The 27,262-nt window shown below is 31.0% G+C and overlaps 2 protein-coding genes across 2 annotated transcripts in view; one reads left to right on the plus strand and one right to left on the minus strand.

The window, feature by feature from the left end:
* Positions 1-17,920, plus strand: part of LOC124360168 (acetyl-CoA acetyltransferase, cytosolic-like) — a 32,648-nt gene extending 14,728 nt beyond the window's left edge. Inside the window, 7 exon segments of the mRNA XM_046813547.1 lie at positions 4,095-4,207; positions 6,239-6,284; positions 6,287-6,440; positions 8,034-8,263; positions 11,045-11,230; positions 12,303-12,465; positions 13,508-17,920. Of these exon segments, the coding sequence (XP_046669503.1) occupies positions 4,095-4,207; positions 6,239-6,284; positions 6,287-6,440; positions 8,034-8,263; positions 11,045-11,230; positions 12,303-12,465; positions 13,508-13,626 (1,011 nt within the window). The 3' untranslated portion in view covers positions 13,627-17,920.
* A 2,348-nt stretch (positions 17,921-20,268) lies between these two features.
* LOC124360169 (5'-nucleotidase domain-containing protein 1) lies at positions 20,269-26,079 on the minus strand. The gene is made up of 2 exons (XM_046813548.1): positions 24,243-26,079; positions 20,269-21,286 (listed from the first exon to the last, which is right to left on the minus strand). The coding sequence occupies exon 1, from the start codon at positions 25,812-25,814 to the stop codon at positions 24,246-24,248; it is 1,569 nt and encodes a 522-aa protein (XP_046669504.1). The 5' UTR covers positions 25,815-26,079; the 3' UTR covers positions 20,269-21,286; positions 24,243-24,245.
* Positions 26,080-27,262: the final 1,183 nt, after the last annotated feature.

Here is a 27,262-nt window from a genome sequence, read left to right on the forward strand (position 1 = left end):
ATTTATAATCTGGTGTGTCCAATCAAATTTTGTGGATGAGACGCAGTGTTTTCGGTACCAATTGATAGAGGAGATTTGAATTTGTAGAAACCAATAGGTAATACGCTCCAATCTATGTTTGAATGGACGGAGTGAATAATTGAAAACGAAGGTCAATTATCTTTGTAATCTTTGCTTACAGGTTTATTAATTGAGCAGTTATATAAAAATGACCAGTTAGCTATTGAGATAATGAATGCATTGGTGTACAGTGTAGCAGTCCCAGTTTGCTCAGTCTAGGGGGTGGGAAGGGTAGGTGTGGTTTTCACAAAGTTAACGGCGTAGTAGAGTTAACTGTTAACGGTACTATCCGAGGGCGCCACCTTGTTTCCCAGTAGTAGTGTGGTAGGAGAACGGAGTCAGAACAAGGAAAAGACCCGTTACTGAATGATGTTGTAAAATTAATGACCTTATAACCAACCAAAGTAAGAGTGAGTTAAATACAAGGTAAATTTAAGAAAAGGAAATACATGTAAGAAAGCTAAACTCATTCAATGTAATCATTAAGTTTATAAAAATTCTAAGAGCCTGTTTTTTTTTTTTTTATTGCACAAGAAACATTTATCAAATGAAATATTTATTAAAATTATGTAATTTTACATTTCATATCATGGAAAAAAGGTTTTATTACCATTTCTGTATTTGGATCTCAACAGTCTGAGGGTACAGGTAACCCTTAGATTTATCAATACAATATACCCTAAACACCAGTAATTATACACTAAACAACATTACCTTGGCTGGCCACTAGTACTCTGGTATTTTACCCATAGATATCAATCAAACAATACTTACATAAACTAGACACATATTTTACACAAAGCACATTAAACATCAATATGTATCCAATAAAGAAAGATATTTATAAGTATATTATTCAACTACGTAGATCACAACCATACGCCTCCGTAAGGGCTCACGGTCAGGGAGGAAGGAACAGTAGCAGGTATAGCACGGGCACTGGGTGGGTAGTGGTACGCAGACCTATGTGGAGGCACACAAACCGCTTCCGAACAAATCCCTGAGCACAATTCAGACAATAGAATCTACAAAAATATTTGACACTAAAAGATGTATAATAGTTGCTTCAGAATAGCACGTAAAATTTTTATGTTAACAATAATAACAATGAAACCTAAATATTCCGTGAAATAATCTTAACATGAAGTATTTTGAGAGATATATAATCGGTTTGTAATGTAAATAACCCCAAAAATTAATTATTAGTCATCAATTACTCAATATACAGTAGTCAATATAATGAGATATTGTTAATTAAATTCCAACAATAAATTATTAACTAAAATAAGCTTTAAATAGAATTCACTTGAAAACATCTTTTCATATTTGTTTCCTATTCTACAAATTGCCTTTTCTTACTTACATTTTGACAAAGCACGTAGCATAAATTACCAACATTTATTATCCTGAATTTACAAACAACAGCAAAAATAAAACAGACTAACAGATAATTTTTAACTTATAGGCCACACAAACACTATTTATTACCTAAAGTACATTTTGTTGTTATTTCAAATGCATTATTTAAAATAAAAGTTCTAACCATTGCAACAACATATGTTTGGATCTAAGAAAATATGAACCATTAAAACACTATGATAATATTTACAATTTGAAAGGATTTATATTTATGAGTTACAACTTACAAATTAATAAAGGCTCAAGTAATTTCTGCTTCTTAATTTCACTAATATATTTACTCTGGTTGGTTTGAGAAAAGAAAAATTAATTCCAAGTATCTGTATTCAAAAGTATTTATAATTTCTTGGTAGCACACATTATTTGACTTAAAAAGAATATTAAAATAAACTCACCTTGGCAACAATCCAGTAATGGGCCAGGAAGGGAGCAATGTAGGTAAAGACATTATATATAACCTCGTGGAGACTCAATTTCCAACTGAAACAATCTTCAAACTATCGCCATGAGAGAGAGAGAATAAGCCTCGTGAAGCCTGACAGTCAGTAACAAAGTCCAACAGGAAGTAGGAGTCAATTGTTGTTTGGCCAGCTGGAGCTGCAGCTGTTTAATAGCCAGCTGATATGGATTTTCCAGGTTGATCAGGCCTGTCTGCCAAAGTTAATAAAATCTAACTCTTACTCTCTGTTATAAAAATTTAAGGTTCACAAAAAAAAAATGTTACAACAGCAATGTTATTTTGGGTTTGGAGTTGTCAGTAATGTAGAGCTCACATTTCTGTGAAAATAACAGTGAAGGGAAAGGTTGTTTCATGAAGCCAGTATTAACAGTGTAGGTGTAGTATATTTTTCAGGTAAACAGGCATACTTTTAGTGTACATCTGTTATTTAACCTCATTGGTGATAGTCATTTTAATAGAACATTCTACATTTATTTTCCAATAATTGCATGTATTTTTTAGTGTTTTCACGATACACTGGTTTTGGAAACTGTAGCCTATGTGACTGAGCTTTAGTGAAGTCTATCATTCAACAATGACACAGTGTAGCATGTTTTATGTGGTGAAAGGTCGTTTGTTAGTATAGCTCCTTAAAATTTATGAAATTACAGTGATTTTTAAAAATGTTTCTACATGAAAATTTCAGTTAAAACTGAACAGTTTTTTAGGTGTTACAGCTGGTAGGTATTAGTTTGACGCATAAGCTAATTTTGAAGTGTGAAATCTTAAAAATCTTTCAAAAAATTTGAATTATTGTCCTCCACACTTTCAGTTAGAGATAAGAAAGTATTATCACTGATGTAACTTATCCTTGGACTTGCAGTACTCGACCAATCATTACAAGATAATCTCTTATCTTTAATTCAACTGGATTGACTTAAACTAAATATAGTAAACCCTTCATTTATCACTACAAACTGTGCTGATCTTCACATAATCAGCTATCTAGAGATAAGACTTGACATCTCAATTACAATAGAAGTGGTTCCCTGAATTGTAGTGATCACTGGCAAGGGTTCAAACCTCACTGAGGGCATTATCTTTTCAAGTGTTTATTGTTGTTTCAATGACTTCTTTGAATATTATTTCATTTTAGCAATATTATATTAATTTTAAACTGTTTTGAGATTAAGATTTAATTTTAAAACATATGCTCTTGTTGCTATATTTTAAAAGGTGCTTTAGACAAAATCGTTAAAATGATGTCACCATTTTGACATTCAAACAACTATGTCAGCTGATTGTTATTGGTCCATCATACTATATGTCTCAATAACAACATCATGGAAATGTCACATTAAATATGTGGCCTCTTGAGAAATGTAATATCTTTAAAATGTTTCAAAAGGCACTCCATAACAGACGTCTATTTCTTAGAATCTTTCTTATAACACAAGAGATAAGATTCTGCTATATTACTCATCACATAATCTGGTAATGTTTGAATAAAGTCCATTCATAATACATAAGTATACATCTATACAAAATGTTATCAGTACAATTGAAACTTCTTGAAGTAAGACCATTGTCTAAAATCTTGAACATTGCATTTATTTAGAAATGAGACTACAGTATCAATGAATCTCTCAATGACAACCTTTATGACTTGTAGTTTTATTATTTTAGGTTTAGCTACTTACAGTTGTTTGTGACAATGTACCAGTTTGAAATGCACAATATGAATTTTATCAAATGTTTTGTGCAATAATAATATTACTATTATTATTATTATTATTTCTGTCTATATGTTTGTCTGTCCACTATATGTCAAAAACAAACTGACCTATAGACTTGAACTTGTGCATGAACTTCATTTCTATATGAGTTTGATTATAGTGGATGTCACTTCATGGGAATTGGCTGGGGGTCTACAAAAATTTTTACATTGGTCTTATGGGTTATCATGATAGCAACAAGAAAATAGCAGAATAAATAAGTTTGTAAACAAATTCAATACTCCCATAAAAGATCCAAACATTTGACCTATTACATATACCAACATATTACCAATCATTATTGATAATAAAAGATTCTGTTTATTTGAATGAAGAGTTCACCTAATGAGTAATCCTAAGCATATCATAAATTCATCTTGTAAGAAGGAAATATGATGCAGGGTCTCACAGCTGGTGAGGGTCAGAATCCAGCTCGTCAAGCCGCCATCAAGGCCGGACTATCATACTCAGTACCAGCGTATTCTGTAAGCATGCTCTGTGGATCAGGACTCAAGTAAGAATGCTACACTTTTAAATTAAATTAATAATTCAAAATTGTAGGAAGCCAATACCCTAATTAACTGAGATTATAGTTAACCCTTTCAGTGCCAGCGTCTGTACAGTACGGATGTTGGCAGTTTTCATAGAAATGCCTCAGTTTCTAATGTAGGAGGTTGTAACCTGTATTCTTTAGTTCAGTTTTAATAATTAGTGTTGTGTTTAGTTTTTTATTAAGTGTATGTTTGAGAGTTAGTAAAGTTGACACACAACATGGTGGTCGTGATTCCTGACATATTCGTGTCACAACGCTCTGGTATGATTTGTTTATTTTAACCTAGTTTGTAATTATATGTTAGGTTAGTACTGTATTTGAAGGAGAGATCAGACTGCAGATCTCGAAATGTTGTGTTACTGATTTTTTCTTTCTCTGAACAATGGCAAATACCCGGAAAAATCCTATCTGTTTAGGTTTCGTATTTTGGTAGTCCATGGGCTTGATAACAAAGCTCAGGTGATTCAGTCTAGCACCAGTGCAGACAGTCTGTGATTGTTTACATTGTGTGTAATTGATACCTGTTTCTAGTTACAATTGCATTGTTTATTTGTTATTACTTTTTATTGTATTAAAGTAGTGAATAAAAATTGGGGAAAAAGATAGACTTGCTTCTGTCCATTTTTGTATTTGTTTTGTCTTGTAATTGGTGTTTTTTATTTTTTTAAGTAAACATGTGATATTGTCATGAACCCAATATTTTATTTCAGTTTTGATTTACTTTTTGAGCAAATGTATGTATGAAACATAAATTTTATGTTTAAAACGAAAAACTGGTCAAAAATGTACAAATCTGGACCGGTTTCAAAAAATGGAAAATTTGATGTTGGCCCTAAAAATTTGTTTGTATAGACTTATAAATACATGTAAAATACCTTACTAATGTCAACTTAGATTTTTTTATTGAAGATTTTATATGGCACAAAACCAATAATGGTTTTTAATAAATTTTTACAGGTTATTTATTTTTGGAAAGGAAATTTAGTTTTAAATTTACATATGAATGTACCGTTTATTTGAAGTAGAAATATAACAAATTAAGTTGATATCTTTGAAAATAATAACTTTGTAATATTTTTATGGCAAAAAACACTATGGCATTTCTCTCAAATATGATTGCGTCCAAAGAGTTAATTAGAAACATAAAAACAGTACAGTTCTGTGTTTACTAATTCAATATACTGGATGCAGCAGCTCCCCCAAATGGCACTGGTCACTTTTGAGAGAGTGTATGATAATGATCCTTAAGAGTTGTTGCTTCTTTTTGTTTTCCTATATACAGGAAGTGTAAAGTGGAAGTGTAACGCTACAATATTTTTCTAAATTTTAACATATAAAATGTATAAATTTTGCACAATATTATACCCTGGCTTAATGATTTTCTATGTAATAATCATCACACAAATGTAGGGACATTTGGGTGATGGTTCTTGGGGAGTAAATACAATAAACTAGAAGTGAATTGAAACACCCGGATCTTTAGACCGAGGTGTAGGTTATGTATTGCCTTCATCAGAACTACAAGGCAAACTCATCTCTGCCACTGGAAAGACATCACACTAGAAGTAGATCACAAGAACTGGAAGTAAGCGTTTTTTATTTTGCCCAAATAGGTTTTTGAGATATATATATAAATATTCTTGATTGTGGCAACAAGGCAAACTCAGCTGTGGCATCAGAAATTTAAATAATTTAAACCAGAAATGCTCCTATACCTACAAAAAAATTATCATCGAGAACCATTATATTACATTTGACTAAGTAGGCTACAGACTTTGATTTTTAAAATTGCAAGTGAAGCCGCAGGTAACAGCTAGTGTAAATAAAAAAAGCAATAATTTTATTATAATTTTAAAGGGTTTTATTATCTAAATATAATCTTATAAACCATATTTCATAAGCGGCTGTTGAAGTATTGAATATTTAAAAGCTGTATTGGCTACTCCTGTATTCAATAAGGAAGAACAGTAACTATAAAAAGTCTATTTGCAGGTCTGTGGTGGTGGGCAGCCAGTCTTTGCAGGTGGGGGACTCAAGTGTGTGTGCGTGTGTGGTGGACAAGAGTCCATGAGTCAGGCCCCCCACTTCATACATCTCCGTGGCGGGGTCAAGATGGGCAACACGACCCTCACTGACCACATGATTTCCGACGGACTTACAGATGCTTTCTTCAACTTGCACATGGGAGAGACTGGTAGGTAAATGTGAGACGTATCACAGCACAACTTTACTGATGTTGTAAAAGTTATCCGTACATTATACAGAAATCCATTATTTCACAAAGAATTGCGTGCATACTACTTTTTAATTGAGTTTTAGCCCCTAGGAATTCCTATTTTTCATGATTTAGCTGATTTGATAAACATACAGCAATAGCTTGAATTCTATAAGAGATGGGATATTAAAATTCTGCTAATTATACTTTAACCCTTTGAACGCCGATTTAAATTTAGCATTTTTTCAGATTACGCTCATTTAAGGTGAAAAAATGAAAATGAAAATTCCTTAAAGCTAATTTTTTTATTCATTTCCTAATGACTAATAACACACAAAAAAAATTTTACAATAATGTAATACTTGCATTAAAATAATTATATTTTTTCATAACAATGGAATATATAAATAAAAATCAAATTCAGGTTACAGAGTAATCATACATGTGATGAAAAATATGAAAACATCCTCATTATCGTCACTGTCAGTATAATTGTTTAAAAGAATATCACTAATATCATCTTTATCCACATCATTATAAGCACTAGAAAACGTAGCATTCAAAACTTTAGCAACAAAATCGTCATAATCAGAATCGTCTGGGTGATCAGCCATAATTACACAACAGAAAAGAAACAATAAAAACTTGATTATAACACCGAAAACATGGTAACAATAACTTTTTACAACTGTTTGTATAAGGAATGACAACGCAAGAACACTTCCCAAAGGCACAATGCGTGCTCCATTGACAGTCGGTAATGGCGGATAGTATCGTCATTGGCGTACAGACGGGAGTGGGAGAACAGCTGCCAGCAACAAAACAATTTATTGCTTACCTACTGCGGCCAGCTGACAGCTGCAACTGGATTATTTGGTCAAGCCAGTACATTACTTAGTATTGTGGCTTATATATTGAGCTTATAAACTTCAAAAACAGTAATTAAATATATTTTTATCGATCTGCGGATTATTTCGTCTTTGGCATTATAAGACCTAAAAACATCGCGGATTATTCCGTCTACGGCGTGCTAAGGGTTAAATGTTTTAAATTTAAACTTTAAATTAAGCTTAATGTAATTATTTTGCAGTAATACTAATTTATTTCAAAATATTTTATAAAGCAATAAGATGATATGGTACCGTAAAAAGTTGACAGTGATTTATTCCAGCATCTAGTAGTCTTGTCTGTTATATCCATCCAATTATATTGTACAATACAATTTTATTTATAATTCCAATATTAATTTCGATGAACAATATGGATGCTTAACCCAATAATTTGTAAAATGAGTAAAGCTTTATCCAAGAGTATACAAGATTCAATTCAAGCAACTTCAAGAATGGCTGCCCCTTGGATGGTTCACGACTGAGTAATCCAGCTCTTATAAAGCATTCTCTTGATGGAGGTTTAGAGTCAACATTAAGGGTGGTCCTCAGGTTAAGATGTAAAGAAGATTTCTTAACATTAATTTAACATGGTAATATAGGCTTAATATTTTTTTTTAATTTTCAGCAATGAGAAGCATATATATAAAAATTAATAACATTCATGTGTTTATTTTATTTTTAGCGGAAAACATGGCTACTCAGTTTGCAATTTCAAGAGAAGAACAAGATAAGCAAGCTGTAGAATCTCAGAGGAGAGCTGAGAATGCACAAAAGCAAGGTCACTTTGTAAAAGAAATAGTACCAGTAACGGTAAAAAGCTCCAAAGGAGACAAAGTGATATCAGAGGATGAATATCCTAAACATGGCACTACTTTAGAAGGATTGGCTAAACTCCAACCATTTTTTGTTAAGGTATCTATCAACATATGATTTTAAGTGTTATCATCAGATAATATAGTTTGGTCTCATAAAATAACTCATTTTTATAGACTTTAAAACATGTTTATCAAATCAAAGATAGTCTTTTATTTTGAAACAGTGGTGATTGTAGATCTGCAAGTCAGAAATTCTATATTGGCAGGACTCTGTTCCTTTACAAAATATATTTTACAAGTTTATAAATAAATTGAGTTTTTTTACTCACATCATATTGCATTTTGATACCTTTAAAATATGTTGATCTTTAAAAATCCTCCATAACAGTGGTTTTTGTGAAATTTGTCGTTGGAATTGAAAACAAAAATGTTACTAATAACAGAACTAAAATTTCAAGTTCAACACTTAGTAAAAATATTGAAGATATTTTCATATACAATTTTTTTTCAATACCAAGAAATATATATTAACCCATTAGCCACTCAATATTCTTGTGTCTAACTTCCTTGTACAAATTAAATTAAATATGCAAAAAATGCAAGGGTTTAGCAAAACTCTCACAAAACATAAAAATTTTATTGCTATTTGGTTGACAGCCATTTTTTTTAGCTAATGAAACAGGTTATAATATACTGTAATTTATAAGCACTAAAGTATATACAAATTTTTTAATTTTGAGAATAAGTGAAAAAAATTAATTTTAAAAGCAAGAAATTGTGTTTAGTATAAAACACAGTTATAATCCTTACACAAATCATAGCAAATACGCAAAAAGCGCGATGGATTAATATTATACCTTGATTCACATTTTTTCTGGGATTAAAACATATTTATATGTATAGTATATGTACTTTTGTTTAGTTTTAATACATACATTTAATTATTTGAGCCCATACTATTGTTTAAACAAATATTTAATAACGTATGTCTTCATCACGGTACCTTCTTGTGATCAGTGTTTTGGTACCACGTCAGCCGTCACGAGACGGTACTGTGATAAGTGGTTAATGGGTTAAATTTGTATACAAGGCAATAGCGTGATATGATCAATCATGCAATCATGTTAAAATAAGTCACGTTTTGCAGTCAGCTGATTGAATGGACAGTCTTTGGTACTCTTATAGCTCAGGTGTTGTTCTACAATGTCATCAAATTTCATTCAGTGGATTATTTAAATAAAATATATTTATTTTAAATAACTCTTCTTAATTAGAGATAATATTCCAGTTACATTTAAAGCAAAAAAGAGTGAAAGATATTTAAAGCAAAAGAGTGAAAGATACATGCCAGGGAGTGCCTCATAAAAGTAATGCTGTGAGTGCTATTAACATAATAAAATTTAGTGTGTTCGCCTAAGTAAATGTAATATAAATCTCATGTACATAATTGTTGATTTTTCCATTTACAAAACATTCCCGTACTTCGATTTTCATGTATTGCATACTTTTAAGTGCTCTGCTCTCATCTCACAATAAATAACTACAGTTGTGCAAAATATTGAAAATCATATCACGATTAAAGGTTCTATTATAGACAAAGTCAACATATGTTACTTTATAAGATGTAAGATCTATAAATATATTACATCTATCTTTAAATATGTTACATCTTTTAAACCTATTTACATACATAATATAAGAAAACTATCTTATAACTAGAAGTTATCTGTGGCTATGCATGCAATTTTGTCAGTTTTGCATTTTAGCATGGAAAGCCTTACTTTTCAGCCATTTTTCCATTGTAACTTTAAATTTACTGACTGGAACATCCCATGCTCTTTCTGGTAACTTCTTAAATAGTTTATTCATAAAATTATTTTTATGTAATCTAACAAGTATTTACTTCTTGTGTGATGCCTATGAATATCGTGTCTATTTTTAAAGCGGTTTACATTTTCTTTTACCTGAAGTAACAAACGATATACAGGCTTGTGAATGTCATAATTTGAGATTCTTTAAATAATGTTAAATAATAATTTGAATTCCAATTAGGAACTACGTAATATTGTTATTGAAATCTACAGGGTATATGTGTTCTAATCTTTCAGGTTTAGGGTTTGTTTGTACAGTTATTTGTAGCACTTGTAACATATCTGCCAGTGGAAAATGTCTTTTCTACCTTGATTCTGTTCTCGTATATATATGTGTATGTGTGTGTGTGTTTTCTTGTTAGTAATTTCATTTTCTACACCCTTACTTAACTCAAAACTATAATAAAGTATTGTTACTAGATCTCTAGTTTATACAATTGAGGTGTAAAACATTTAAACTTTGACTTTGATCATAATACCCATAACTACACAGCATTCTTAAAAAAAAAAACAAAGTTTGTTGCCGCCAGTCTGCTTGGTTCAGTTTAAATTGATTTGAGGCTTTTGATTTGTCATATAATTAATTTAAAAATCTAAGCCATAATATTTTAAAGCAATACCATCATGATCAGAAATTCCAGAATTTGACATTTAACATTCTTTTTACCTAAACTATTTATTATATGATCAAGGCAAGCATCCTGTCTAGTTCAGTTGTAAAACTGACAATAGGTATTAAATTATCTATAATTAATTAAATTTAAAAATTAAGCGTTATCTGGAGAAACTATTCTTTTATTTATATTAAAATCCCCTGTTAGTATTATCTTTTTTATCATATTAAGGGAGGTCAAATACCCCAAGGTCTTATAAGTATAATAAATTTATTTAATTTTGATATTTTACAGTGTAATTATTTTTTATTTTATTAATAAAAAAAACACTAACACCTTTTTCAAATAAAACATTTTTTGTTCTGATGGAGTATTATGTGTTGTGGCACACAGAATGGCAGTGTGACAGTAGGCAATGCGTCAGGAGTCAACGATGGCGCAGCCGCAGTGGTGTTGATGACATCAGAAGAAGCTCAGAAGCGAGGACTTTCTCCTCTTGCTCGTATCGTGGCATATGCTGAAGGTGGATGTGATCCTAAGATCATGGGCTATGGTCCTGTTCCTGCTGTCAGGCGGCGGGTGGTCAGTAAATATTTATAAATACACAAGATGATGTAGGTACAGATGTACCATAAATGTCCAAGTACGGCTCACGTGATATTTTCATTATCTATTTTCCAGTCTATTCCAAATTCCTCTTGTCATACCATCCTCATCACTATTATTTGCAGTGAAAATAGCCTAGATTGTAAAATATCTTGTACTCTAAATACAAAATAATTCTGTAAAACAAATTTTAAAATTAAGTAGAAAGATTTTGCTTGCATTTTTAAAATAAGAGTGTTATTTGGGAAGTTGATTCCATGTGGACTATTTTTTCCCTCGAGATATTGATGAGACAGGTAAGTGCTATCCTTGATTGTATTAGTTACACAAGAGATAACTCATCTATTCTGACTACTCTTTGTGGACTGAGAGACTCAGGTAATAAATATTTAAACGGTAACAATCAAAATTATGTTATGCTAACCTAGCACCAGATCTCAGAAATAATCCCCCGGACCTTTAATACACCTTGTACTCATGGACGATTTATCTCCTGTGTAAACCAATACAATCAAAGGTTTCATTGAGAGACAGTGTCAAATTAAAATTCATTTGTTTTCGAATTTGAATAGACTATTTTCTTTTAAAATATACATTTTTTTATTTATATGCTTTAAAAGTACTTGTATCAAGTGTGATCTCTCATATAGTGTAAATTTACATCAGATTGTACAGTACATGTAATGTATTTTTGTATAAACAAAGTTTTACATGCAGTTTGTTTAAATAAGAGAGACAGTTATTCAAACTAATCACAGTATTGTTCAAACAATATTTCCCATCATGTCTGTAAGTGGTTATTTTACTCTTAACACTCACTGAAGTAAGTAGACTATAGTCGAGTAAAATACATAATTGCAATAATATTTACTTATATCTTCAAAGTTTTCTGGTTCATAATGCCTCAAAACTTTACTAACATAACACAGTTACTATATTGAGGTATTTCAACGTCACTATAAAGATTTAATCTTCATTCAGTAGATGTTAATTGAAAAAATGTCTAAATATTTATTAACAATACTAATACATCAAAATTTTTCAGCTGGAGAAAGCGGGTTGGAACAAGGATGATGTGGATTTGTATGAGTTAAATGAAGCTTTTGCTGCTCAAGCACTGGCTGTTGAAAGAGAGTTGGGAGTCGATTCCTCAAAGGTTAATGTCAGTGGAGGTGCCATTGCTCTGGGTCATCCTATTGGAGCTTCAGGTATGTGAAGTCTTAGAATTCTTGAGAAAATAACTACAGATTGGTTTAAAATTTTGTATACTTGATTTTATTTTCATTTTATTTATATTTGTTCATCTGAGAAAGCATCATCACAGATTTGTATTCTCCAGTGCTCTGTAGAATGTGTGATGAGCATGAGGTTTCTGTTGAAACCTGCTCTTTGACTGTCCTGCAATAGCAAGGGAGCACTCCGCCATATTTGATAGTCTAGACAAAGGTGGTGAATTTTCCAAGGAGGACCTGATTGGTTGTTTACTACGGTTTGTAGAACTGCTAAAACCGTAAACTGGTTGGCCTCATACATTTCCTTGAATGTATAGTGATACAATAGTTAGGATCTTATGGGTTTTAAGGCTTCTCTACAGCTGTCAGGTGGTTGCAGTCTTGTAAGTGTTCTGAATGAGAGTTTTTGTTTTGGAGAAAACAAATCTGACTAGCTTAGGTTCCTCCCAATGCTACTAAACCTTATCTCATGTGAGCTTCAAATAAAGCAAAAATAAGCAACTCTTGTAGTTGTTTCACCAGTAGTAGCTCTGATGTTTTTGATTGCAAAGAGGTTGGAACTCAACTTTGTACAGAGAATGTCTACATTTGAACTTTCTACATGAGAAGTCCATGACAGGTGTTCATCAAGAGTTACACCCAAATACTTGACCTCATCATTCATTGGGATCTCTGGTATACATGGCATGCATTCGTATCTCCTTCCAAAAGCCATTTAGGCAGTTTTGATGATGTTTACTGCTAATTCGTTATGACGGTAGTGGTTGGCCATGTTGAGAGATATGTACAATGTGTTGCCATATTTTCAGTTGAGATATTCTGTCCCGTAATAACCAACTTAGAAGCTCCAAAACTTTCCTTAAAGGTATTTTAAAAGTGATTCCTTTTTGATTTAACTTGAGTGATGTGGAAAAAGTGCAATCCTGTCTACATTAGTGTCAATATTAGTGTATCTTCAATTCCTACAAAAACTAGCATATCCTGCGCATGCTGTAAGTGATGATTGATTGGGTTGCAGGAGCCAGAGTTCTCGTCACTTTGCTATATGGATTGCAGCGGACTGGAGGTAAGCGAGGAGTAGCATCACTCTGCATCGGAGGCGGGATGGGCATCGCTATTGCCATCCAGAGGGACTGATTCTACTGCCTTTCTACCTCCTGTAGTATCAGAAAATTCTTTTAAAAGTATAACATATTTTATCATATAAAGTCTTCATGATTTGATTTTTAGGCTGAGGTTCAGGTTGCTTACGGGTATTTCTTTTATCAAGTTCTATGTTGTCAGTGGTGTGAAAGTCTATCTGAAATACTCATCAGAAGTGCCAAAAAAATCTCATGAGATACTATAGGAAATCTAATATAAGTTATACTGAGTCCATACAAATCTATTATATGCTGCATTAAGAAGAAGGTGAAATGGAGTTAAACTCAACATTCTTCACAAAAAAAATAAGTTGTGTTTTTTGTATTTGTAATGCCCATTTGACTTAGCATATTAAAATTAACAATTTGATTGTAAGACTAATAATTACATTTTTAACAATGCACTATAGAACACACTTTGAGTATTTCAGTATACTTATTTTAATGTTGTCAAAACCATGCGTATTGGTTATGGTTAATTTCTATGTACCTTATTTTCTTTGTACCAATTACTTATTACTTTAATATCTCATATTTTCTTCTTGTCTTTCTCATACATAAGTTGATTTGATTTGATTGCTCTAGTATTAAACTTAGAGTTTGATTTGTATATGTATATTTAATCACAATTTATTTTTTTATTTTATTATCTGTTATGTATTACATAAATATTATTTGGAATTCAGTATTTAATCCTATTAACTCCAAGGATTATGGGCCAGTCAGAAACCCTGCCACTAATACTGGTAGACCTGCTAAACTATGTTCACCGTTCATATGCCTTGAAAACTTATTTTCCAAACGTCCCTCGTTATGGGCATCTAGAGAGCACTAAACAAACAAAAAATAATAGTATTAACAGTATTAGTAACAGAAAGTATTAAAAGTACCATAATTTAAATAGTGACGTGGTAAATGTACTTTGAAAGATATTAGAGTACTAAATGTAATGTAACATTATTTGTAAAAGATAGTAGTAATTTGAGGGATGGTGACCAATATGCCTGCAATACATCCATCATTTTAAAACGCACGCAAATGAGAGCGAGATCCATAAGTTATTCCATAATCAAATGAATTATAATAATCAAAATTGTATAACTTTCTTTACTTAATCTATTGTTAATCAACTAATGTAATTAAGTGAATTATTCACATTCAAATTGTAATATTCTTAGTAAATCAATACGAACAGATCTTTTGCAAGCAGGTTACTTACCATATTTCTTTAATGCATTTAAACATACAATATGGCAATTTCATTTAATATTAACAAACTTCAAATAATTTAGGATGAGATTTTTATTTTTGACACTAATTCAGAATCAGAAATCAGAAAATTTATTTGTCATTTAACACAAGAAACAGTGCAATAGACATCGTCACAGCCTAAGTTATGATTTAAACCTTTTCGTATAAAATACAATGACTAGACTACTTTAAAAACACAACATGTAGCAATAAAACTTTAAAAGACATAACATATAGACTTAAAAAATAACATCAATGTCAGGCATATTAAAAAATTCTTGTACATGATAAAATGGGTTTTCTTTTAACCAGGCATATAACACTCTTTTAAATCTACTTATAGGCACAGATCGGGCACTAGAAGGTAATCTATTAAAAAATTTGATGCTTATAACTTTATGTGATGCTTGAGTTTTTGCTAACCTAACATATGGTAAATCTAACAGCGCATTAAATCTAGTATGGTAATGATGAAATTCATTCCTCGTGTAATAGTCCTGCAAGTTATTCTTAACATTACATAAACAAACAAATATATACAGATTTATCACAGTAAGAATACCTTCTTGAACAAAAAGAGGTTTGCAATGTGCCCTATAAGGAGAGTTTGTTAAAATTCTTAAAGCTTTCTTTTGTAGAATTAAGATTCTCTGTACATCACTGCAGTTTCCCCAAAGAATAATACCATAAGAAATTATACTATTAAAAAAAGCATGTCTTATCTCTCATTAATAGCATAAAAAAAGAGCAGTGTAAAGATATCTATGATATCAGTAGTGGCCTGTTAAAGAAAGTGTTACCGTGTGTTGTGGAGCCCCTAACAACTTGTGTCAACGATTGTCTGGTTAAAGGTGTTTTTCCTCAAGCTCTAAAAGTTTCTAAGGTGGTCCCTATATTTAAGAAGGGTGAAAGGTCATCTCCTAGTAGCTACAGACCGATTTCTGTTGTGCCAATTTTTTCAAAAATGTTAGAAACAGTGATGAAGCACCAGGTGAGTGATTTTTTTGAGTTGCACTCTCTTTTTTCAAATTCTCAATTTGGTTTTCGAGAAGGTAGGTCAACTGTGGATGCAGTGGAGGGTCTTGTGGTATCTGTATTGGAGGGTTTTGAAACTCACTGTAGCACTTTAGCAACCTTGTGCGATCTCACAAAGGCGTTTGACTGTGTTCCGCACGTGACTCTTCTCAAAAAATTACATTATTACGGCATAAGTGGTGTGGAGCTAAATCTTTTTCAGTCTTTTTTAAGCAGTCGCACTCAGAGAGTTTGTATTGGCAGCAAACTGTCTGAAATAGTAGATATAAATTGCGGAGTACCACAGGGATCGGTCTTGGGCCCTTTTTTGTTTCTTGTACATATAAATGATTTGCCTGTAAATGTTAATTGTAATTCTGTTGTATTTGCCGATGACTCAACTTTTTTCTGTAGAAACAAGCTAGAGATGCTATCTGGTATAATGGATAATTATATTACTGAAAGTTTCATTTGGTTTCAGTCTAACGGTCTTATGCTAAACCAGTCTAAGACTCAATCTATAATTTTTAGTTTATGTAATCGTGAAACTGACTTAGGCTTTAAGATTAATGATAGTGTCAAATATTAGGTATAACCTTGGATTCTAAATTAGCTTGGAATGCCCATGTAAATAATGTTTCTGTCAAGCTCTCCAGAGTAATTTACTTACTTAGACAAATTAGAAAGCTTGTCCCAAAACAATATGTAGATATATTGTATATATAGAGAATTGTAAATTAACTGTTAGTTACAGTTAATCCTGTCTACTCAAGGTAGGAGTATGTCACACAATGTGTTGTGTAACAGGCTTAACTGAGGTTGCATGAAACATGTTAAGCCTATAGCAGGATGTAAAACTTTTGCAGTCCCTCGAGTGATGTTTCGCTAATGCTCAACCAATAAGATGAAGGTTCTTGTATAAAGGTTTAAGACCATTTAGCTTTTACAGTAAGAAGAGGTCTACTTAATTTAAATATACTGAGACATTTGATACTTCATGTTTAGAACTACTCGTGTATGATTGTATTATTTCTTTGTAAAAGTATAACTCTATATAGAGAGTCCATAGTAATAGGTAATTTTAAAATTTCTAATTATACATATATGAATTTTGGAATTAGTTTTTGTTTATATAAATATATGAATTATTTTTATTCTATTATTATATGTGTAATTATAATATAAGACATAAATCTGGTTTTCAATATGCCACCCACAGGTATGTGAAAAGGGGCCTATGTATATGGGAAGAAAATATTCAGTGACGTGGGAGAGTACATGAAATATGTGCCTGATTACAATAATTTAAAACCAAACTGAAATACTATCTAGTTTTTAATTTTCTTACAATTAATTAAATATAATATTTTTTAATTTAAAATAGATTTGTACAATTAGGCCTAGTACATTTTTTGCTTGTCACATGTTTACATACAATATAAATTGTAATTTTTGTAAACTAATATGGTATATAAATCCCTGACTATAATGAGATTAGACTGTTTGAAACTCTACACAAAGAAAAAAGAAGGAAATATAAGTAGCATCTGATTTTAATACTGATATTTGGAATCTGAATAAAAATTTAATGAATGAATTTCAAAGAAGAGTGTTTAAGGGTTTACTTGATTCTTCCTAGCATGTTTTTGAGACAAGACTAGGGTATTGCAAAATACAAAAGCATGCATAGATTTACCTTATAATTAACAAATATATTATAAGAAGAAAAATCAGCTTTACTGAAGATAGAATTAGGAGTCACAGAGCTGTCTTATTTTGTATAAAAGATAACAGCATACTATACAAATAAAACATTTATTGAGCAATTTAATGCTATTTTAAATTTGTACTTCCATTACAATTTTACACTCTGAAAAAAATGAAAGAAAAAGAGTTGGGTTGTGGTATTGTTTGAACTTCAGTATTGGTGAAGTATTGTGTTTGTTAGTATTGTTATCAATAAATAAATTTGTTATAAATTCTCACAGTATATTATATGTTTATTAAAAACGCTTATTTACATATGAGGATGTTTTATTACAACCCTTCTAGCATTAAACAACCTATCCTACTAACTATATATCATGGCTTCATTTGATCAAATTAGGGAAAAACTCAATATTTATTATTTTAAGAAACACATTTAACTTATCTTGTCTATAACATCTATCTGTGAAATAACATTAAAGACTACATGAACCAAACTATTCCTTTCCGTAAGTTATTGGTATCTGAACATCTTCTAACCAATAAGTAAGGTTTTGAACACTGTCTAAACATCATTTTCCGAGGTATAAAATAATTTATTAGAAAGATTATAATTAAATCTGTATGTATACCTTTGACAAATACTGTATTTTTTTACTAAGACTAGAGATCATTTAATCTTGTGTTCATCTATTTTTACACAGGTTTTAACACATAGTGTATATATCTTTGTGGTACATGAAATGGAGGTTGAACAAATAGCCTATATAGAAATCAGAAAACCAATTCCCTCACAGTATTCTCTGTACAAGCTGTGCAGCAGGGTAACATTATAGTCAGAAGACCTATAATAAATACCTACCATTAGAATTTTAACTCTTGTACAATGTAATTGGTAAGACGGAGAGTATTCAATATGTTAACTAACACAGTCCATATATTCTCAGGTATTTTATTAGCTGTTATACCATGATCTCTTTTGTTTTGTTCTACCAACCCACAAATGAAACCCGAAACTACATCTGCTAAATAACTGGCATAGGAATTGTAGAAACAGTGGTAATTCATAATTGCACTACTAGTACACTGCAATAATTGCCGCTACTATAACAGATTTTGTTTGGCAATTAAGTTCATGCTGCTGTTTAGGAACCAATGAAAACATGTGTGACTTACACCATTATTTCTTCTAATAGACAGTAGATTATGAATATGCACTTACATCCAAATTGTGAAAAATACTTACATGTCACTTTCCCTTTCATTACCTCAGCTAAAAAAATATTAATAGTTAACTGCTGCATCCATAACTAATGCACATGTGTTTTTATTTTAGTACAAAATTGTCTATATTACTACAATAACCACTTTATTTCAGTTATGGGTCTGATGATACTTTCTTTGAAAACGGAAGGCCTCACAAAAATAAAAATTGTATTATTGGAGTGTTTGTTTTAAAATTAATTAAGAATTTCAATAAGAAAGAGCTTCTACAATGCTGCATCCATTAAAAACTTTGTTTGAAGCAATAGGCAGACACGAATTGCATATAAGTTATACACAGTGCTGTAACATAGATATTCAGATTGGTTGATGTACTATATCAAGTAACTCAGAGGTTTTGTATTGCAGAGTGTCAAATATATTTATCTATAGTATGGCATAAGATCTTTCAACATGAAAGATTCCATCTTTAGATGCAAATCAATTAATAAACTGATAGATCAATTTTATTAAAAACAACTATGTAATAATTTTTATAAATGTAATGATTAGTTTTCCTAAACTTTTAAAATGAAATTTAATTTATTCTTAATACCTACGAGATATGGCTAGAAAATAATTGGATGGAGGCTGAAAACAATTTTTTACTTGGTCTCAAATTGTCTTTACAATTTCATGTTATTCCCTTCAATGTACTCCCCTACTTGATCTCCACACTGCTCAATTCTTTCAAATAAATATTCCATACAGTAATATGTAAATTACACAACCACAAAGTTCTTTTATCTCTGTTTAGCGTGTTATTTTACGTAACAATTGATTTCTGGTCTGGGACAGGGCCCAAAAGTAATATATGAAGCAGTTTCAGAAATATGCTGGGTTGCAATCACACAACACAAATGGCTTGCAACAGATTGGTATTACACAGTTAAAGTTTCAAATGAGTTCGCAGGAAATTGGCGGGCGGATACAGTCAAATCATTTGTAGTAAATCACACACAGATGGCACAGACATGAGTCAATAACACGATCTCTCTCACACACACTCATACAAAACCAACACTTTTCAATTGCCTACATCTATTTGAGGCCAAAATATATAACCAATCTTATTCAAAGTACTAAAAACACGTTGGGCTAGATGGAGACACACCGACCCTGTTCAGTGTTGCAATCAACATGAGGCCTGACACCAATCTCGTACAGGCTTTGTTGGTAAGTCTTGCACCAACAATCTTGCACGCCCCTTCTCAACGCAAGATGGGGTGACTGACGAAATAAGAAAAGAAAATTTAGAGCCTGCTAAGAACTCTACAGCCTGAATGGCACACATTTCAAAAGAGGAAGTTACATTACATCATATATATATATATATATATATATATATATATATATATATATATATATAAAACAAGATGACAAGAATAAAAAAATATTTGAACATGTTTTTGAACAAATAACATATATTACATAAAGATAACACTATGTTGTTACAATACACATATTGTTAACTAAGTTATTTTCTAAAATACATCCATATTGCTCCTCACTAACCTTGTAAGTTTACAATCTCTATAAACTATTATGGTGGTTTATTTACATTGTTTTCACAACCTTTTCAGTAACAGACATAAACATAAATAATTGTAGAAAATAACAAAATATAGTAAAAATAAATTACCTGGTTTTAATATGGCAGTGATAGTTGTTTGTTGTACTAAACTGAATTAATTACATTTTAATATACAGAAAAAAATCTACTTTTAATGATACTAATGTATATAAAATTATTTGTACAAAGACGATATTTAAAACCTAATAAACAACAAACATTGTAATAAATTAATAATACATCAAAAATTCATAGTAAACTACCTAAGTAAAAACTTTAAATGTAGTATTTTTAAAGAAAACTACAGTAATATAAAACTGTATTTTTAAGCACATTACATCTTGTTATTATGTTGGAGCTTATATTACTAACAGACAAAGTGAAGTAAACCATATTATATTAAATTGTCTCATTTTTCATATCTTTCTCGTTTCCATAATAGTTTTATCCATACCAATTTTTAACCAATTCTAATTATTTTTACTTTTTATTATTTATACCATTATTGTAACTACTCTCATTTTCAAATAATTAAAATAGCAAAGTTTAGAAGCATGGATTAACATGGCTTCATGCAAGAATACTTAACTGTTATGAACATCACTGTTCATTGTTCATTGTTATGGCTGCAGTCACTGTATAACTTTGGTGAGCTTGACAGACTTTTTCTGTTCTGAAGGCTTGAGAGAACACTGAGAAGTAAGTTTTGAAGATGATGATTAAGTAGACTAACTTCCAGAACTTTTCAGTAGAGAAATCGCATTAGCAGCAGTATATAATGCCCAAGGAGACAAACAATAGAGTGGCCAGCTTAAAAGTAGGCTGTTTGGTCCAGCCATTGTTTACCCTAGAAACAAAAGAAAGGGTACAATCAATTATGTACAAGTAACTGTATACTACTCGTAAGTCACCTTGTATGTACCAGTACAATTAATACATTCTTTTTATTATACCCAGTATCATTACTTAAGGGACAAACACCATAAATACAAGTAGGGGAGTTAACTGCTTATTGAGTTGACTTGTATCCTGTTTCCCGTTCACATGAACAATATGGCAATCAAATCCTAGATATATCCTGTTTTGGTTATAGGATGGTCACTCTTTTAATAGTATAATACTGTTTTAGGTGTATCTAATGTATTAAATAATATACTAATAAAGTATAAAAAGTCAGTAAACATAATTATTATAAAGCACAGAAGTTTAACAGAAAGATGTTAAAAAATTTAATAACTAAAAAAAGACTAATATTAGCTCTAAAATATTTCTGTACCAACATTTTCACTATGAACATTGAGTGAAAATCGAAGTTCTTAGGCATATATGCGCGGTGTCATTTATTTTATTTAGACAGCAAAGCCATTTACTTTTTTTGTAAACTAAAGTCATCTTTCTTACTTTAGGCATTTTAGGATATATACCTTGTGAATGGTTCCACTATTACGTCAGTAATTTACTTCATGGCTCTATTAGATAAACCATAACTATCTTCACTGCAAGACATACTTAAACTGTTAACATACTTTATAACATAAATGGATTTCAGCCAGTTCATGTTTGCAAGTTTTAGTCAGCTTGGCATACTACATACATATGATGAAATTTTGGGTTTTTAAGTTGTATATGATTCTTTGTACTTCTTTACCATTTATTACTTGAAACTGAGATTTATTGTTGATGGAATAATTGTACTGTATATAAGTGGATTTAAGTTAATGTTATCTTGAAGTGTCTTTTTTGCTATTGTTGTGAAGAAATAGTTGCCCTTCTACATGCTCTGGATCTTTAAAGATGGTAACATTAATTTGTAGTTGTGTGTGACTTTTTTAGTTTGTTGTGTTAAGATGGTTTTTGTGCCATCAAAATAGTATATACATTTTGGTTTTAAGTTTTTTTTTATGTCGTTAAGTATTTTAATAAAAAAAAGCATCTATTTTTTCTTAAGTTGGCACCTGTAGATATGTTCTTAATATGTTAAGATTCAATTGTTGGAATAATTCTGTGGTGTTTTTTCTGATATTTTGCATAAGCCATATAAACAATCTTTATGTTAAATCTATGGCTGTTACCATACATCATATCTAAGTCCATACTATCATGCACTTTCCTGGTTGAATTCATTTAAGAATGAAACATATAATTCACGTATGATTCATTAATCTTATTGTAAAATGTTGGACTTATCTTAAACTTAACACCTGAGGAAGATATCATGCACAGGTTGAAGTATAATATTACTTTTTTCAACTAATGTAATTGTTCAACTAATGCAAATATTTAGCTATTATCATTGTTAATGATTTTTTGTATCACTGAACAATGGCAATGATCCAATAAAATCCTGTCACCCTTACTTAAACTTTCCATTAAAAACAAGCTTAACACCATTCGGATATTTACATTTTCAGGTACAACATATATATCCCAGTATTTTTTCGAATACATCATATTTCTCAAGTCAAATATCAAGAAAAAAAAACTGTTACTCACAAAACAAGAAATGAAAATTATGCCAAATATTAGGAAAACTTAAAAATAAAATGTTTAATGAATTTAAACAGGAATTTATGAAATTGGATGCAATGACTGTTACAAAATGTATATTGGACAAACAAGAAGAGCAATAAAAACAACATATAAAAAGCATTTATCACACACAAAATATTGAAGAATTGAAAAATCTGCTGTAGCATTTAATCAAGAAACACAATAGCAATGGACTTATATGCTTGGGAATCACTTCATATAAAGAGCCACAAAGAAACTTATTAATAATGAAGATGGCCTATTAAAAATTCCATTCCACTTTTATTTTAATTTATTAAAGACTGAACTGTATTCATGTATAATTTTTCATACTGGCTTAAATATTTCCAAATTTTTGTATTTTCATGACAATGAAACCTTTGGTTTCAAAAAACCTCGTCCAAAAATAAATAATATTGGAAAAGTGTTGTCTTAATGTCTTAATAACTACTAGTTTTAGATTTTCATAATAACTCCAAGTCTTCAATATCCCAGTAATAAGTCTTCAGCCAAATAAACGTTTTATTTGTGGTAGGTACAAAAAGCAATATATAAGTAATGCTCATACTGCAATTTTAATTGATTTTTTAGACTAAAATTGTTATGAAAATTGTCTATATTAATGTTTGTACAGAGATAAAATGTAGTTGATTCGGAGATGGAATAGAAGATGAAACTGTCTCCAGATAAGGTTAAATATGCTGAATACAAGAAAATATGTTGGTACAGTCACCATCTTATTATAACTGATATGTCTACAGTATTACCTGCTTATTCTGGTAAGATGAATCAAAAGACTCTGGGGGTCGTAATGAAACTACATTCACTCTGATAGTGTCATTTAAACTTTGACATGGCTTGATTTCTTATGTCTCAACTACTATAAAAGTTACCGTACTTAAATAAATGACACAGTACACATATAGTAAAGATAATATCCCGTTAAACTGCAACTACAAAATTAAGTAGGTAATTTTGGATCACTCTAATATATATTGAACTAGATATTACAAATCTTTCTGTGAGAGAGAACTATGTCAAAACCAGGATGAAACAAAATACAAAGATAACAATAATTTTTAAAATATAGTTTTAAAAGCATTATAAAATTATACAATACAATTTTTTTAAATAAACAACTGTATTTAAAGCATATTATGTGTTTATAAAGCATATTTCTTAACAAAAATGTTTTTCAATAATAAATGTAACTCAACTTATTTAAACTCAAATTCATACCTCAAGAACAAAATGAGTAAATTAAGTATATTTACCGCTCATGCAGTTGACGCCTTCTTTTTAATTTTGATAGTGGCAGGGTTGGCTGGAAAAAACCCATCAGCACTGGTTTTGTGAAATGTTGAAAAGGCATGGTTCATTGAATACTCTGCAATGGTTGAAATATTAGGGATGCATACCTTTGAATAATTTTGTACAACACCACCCCATACAGTGTTCATTTGTTCCTGGTCATCAAAAAAGTAGGATCCCCAAAATTTCGACGCCAAAAACAATTCTGATGGTAGATTTGTATGTTTTTCAATACACTCTACACTTAATTCTTCAACAACAGCCACAGTTTCGCATTTAGTGTATTCCGAAGGTGCATATACATCTTGAATTAAATTGTCTCCAAAATATAAACATTTAGGTTCCTTTTTACCACTGTGCCTTCCGAATAACTGGTAAAGTTCCTGCCAATTACCTTGACTGTAGATTTTCCCTAATTCAAGAGAATCCCCATTTACAGGATCAGTTTCTTCAAATCCATTTAGATCAATAAATGGTCTGCAACCAGTAAAAAATCCAGGTTTTCGAGCAAAACAAACAACAACATCAAATAAACTTCTCCAATTTTTACCAAGACACGTTTCAGCAGTCATTGAAGCAAAATCACAGTTGGATCCAGTAATCAAAAAGGTAATTTTTGAATCCTTTATACTTTTTAACCAATCTACAACAGCTGGATCACATTTTTTAATAAATTTTTGAGGGTTGGACTTCAGTTCTTTGAAGTACCCTACATTCTTATTGAAATGTTCTCGGGAGTACATACTAACAAGCCCTGCTTTAACATCAGGCCAAACATTATACAGATCAGCTGGTCGCCCAAGCTTTTGATCAAGGGAATCTATAATTCTAGCAAAAGCAAGAGAAGCTGGCATATCAAAATAATCACATAAGGGCCTCATTCTCTCCGAGAGAGGGCCTTCCCAAGCGGCAAGTGTGTTTTTACAAAAATCATTTGTTACTTCCCATTTCCTATCCGAACCATATGTATTTACCACTTCTGCAACAGTCATGGGCTTTGTTCCATGACTAGCTTTGCAAATTAAACCATTTTCGCCTACTTTCAATATATTTCCATGTGCAAAATCAATTATGAGCCCCTTCTGAAGAAAATCATGGGAAGTGTTATCTAATGGTTGTAAAAGATGGTCTGAACTATATCCTTTTTCTTCAACAAGAAATTTTGCTAATAAATTGTACTCCATTTCAACATTAGAGGAAATGTGGTATTCACACAAAGTATTGTCTAGATCGAATCCTATACAATCATAATCTGCTAACCTCAACTTAGGAGTGAGTGTAGGTTTACTTACAAACGTGGACATTCTTGACCAAGAATTGTTCGTAGAACTCAAAAATCTAATTTTATTTTCTAAAGATGGAACAGTACAATTTGAAAATGTTCTAACTTTACATTCTGAAACATCTACTAAAACGTTTGACCAGCAAGCTACACTTCGTTCCTTTTGTGGGCACCTTTGTACAAAGATACTGGTACTTTTTGGTATCTTGAGAAAATGTTTACATAGCATTCCTCCACTTGAAAAAATGTACATATTATTTTTTTGTAATAAAATTTGGCGATAACTGATTAATCTCAAGTTAACTAATTGCTATTGAAGGATAACGATAACATCTGGCATAACCTATTTTTTAATTTTGAATTTAATATTTCAGACACAATAAACATTTAAACCCCAATCCAATTATAAATCCTCGAATAGCAATTAGTTATTGCTTTATTGAAGTGTATTGGGTAGTGATAAGACTTATTGGACTTGAAATAATCCAAATCCAAAGAACTAGTGACTAATTTGACTAGTGAAAAAAGTTCATTTTTTTTCTCTTAGGCTTTGGAAATTCCACGAAGCCGCGACGTACACTTGATTTCTCAAATATTCACTGAACTATTGCATATATTTAAGTGTTGTGGTTGCCGATTCTTTCTTTCCAGATCCTTTGAGGGTTTTAAATTCTATATTTTGTTATTGGTTAATGGATTACATTTATGTTTATTTGTTCACAAAGTGTTATTGTTAGTCTAAAGATAGAGTTGGAAAAGTTTTTAAAGAAGGGATTTTCAATGCATAGGAAGATTAGGGGGTTTGGTTTTAGGCATCTTCTCGCCTGGGGCCGATCAGGCATTTCTAATTCGAAAAGGTGGACCACGGATTTTAGCACCCAGGGAATTGCAACATTTATGGCTGAATAGTGTATGTTTTTGTATTAGTAGTCATGGATTTATTTTAGCAGTTTTAATGTATGAAATTATCTCATTATAAACATCTAAATCATTTGTGCTTAGAATGTCTATTAAACTATGGAGTTACTTACCGCATTTATTTTTAATATGAAAAAAGGTTTGTTCTCGAATATATTCGTGCTTTGGGCAAACTAGAATTAGATGATCCAGTGTATCTTCAACACCTAAGGTGCAATTTAGGCACAATGATGTAAAATATAGCTTCATCCAATATAATCTACTGTTATTTCTGGCATGGCCGAACCTTAGCCTACATATACTTATTATACCAAATCTACTTATCTTAATGTTTCTAAACCAAGGTTGTTTAGGAGGTACAGTAACTATTTTCTTATACCATCTACCTGTTGCACTAGCAGTGAAGAGTTGCTTGAATTGTTCTAATGCTATGTTGCTCGTCAATGATTTATGGTCTAGTAATGGTACCTTGATATCTACGTCAAGCCCATCAGTTATAGCTTCTTTAGCTAATTTGTCCACATATTCATTATGTAGGATACCACAATGTCCTGGAACCCAATGTATTACAAAATGTTTGTCCTTGTTCACTACTTCATATAAAACACTGAGGGCTAAGCAATCAGTAGCATTGAAACCGCGTCTTGTTTTCTCTAGTGCTCTTATAGCTGCTTGAGAGTCGCTGTAAATGATAACATGGTCAAAATCGTTGTCATTTGAATATTCAATTAATATTGCTATTAATTCTGCCGTATAGTTTGACACATACTTATTTAGCTTATA

This window comes from Homalodisca vitripennis, chromosome 4 (assembly GCF_021130785.1).
Source record: "Homalodisca vitripennis isolate AUS2020 chromosome 4, UT_GWSS_2.1, whole genome shotgun sequence".
Classification (NCBI taxonomy): Eukaryota; Metazoa; Arthropoda; class Insecta; order Hemiptera; family Cicadellidae; genus Homalodisca; species Homalodisca vitripennis.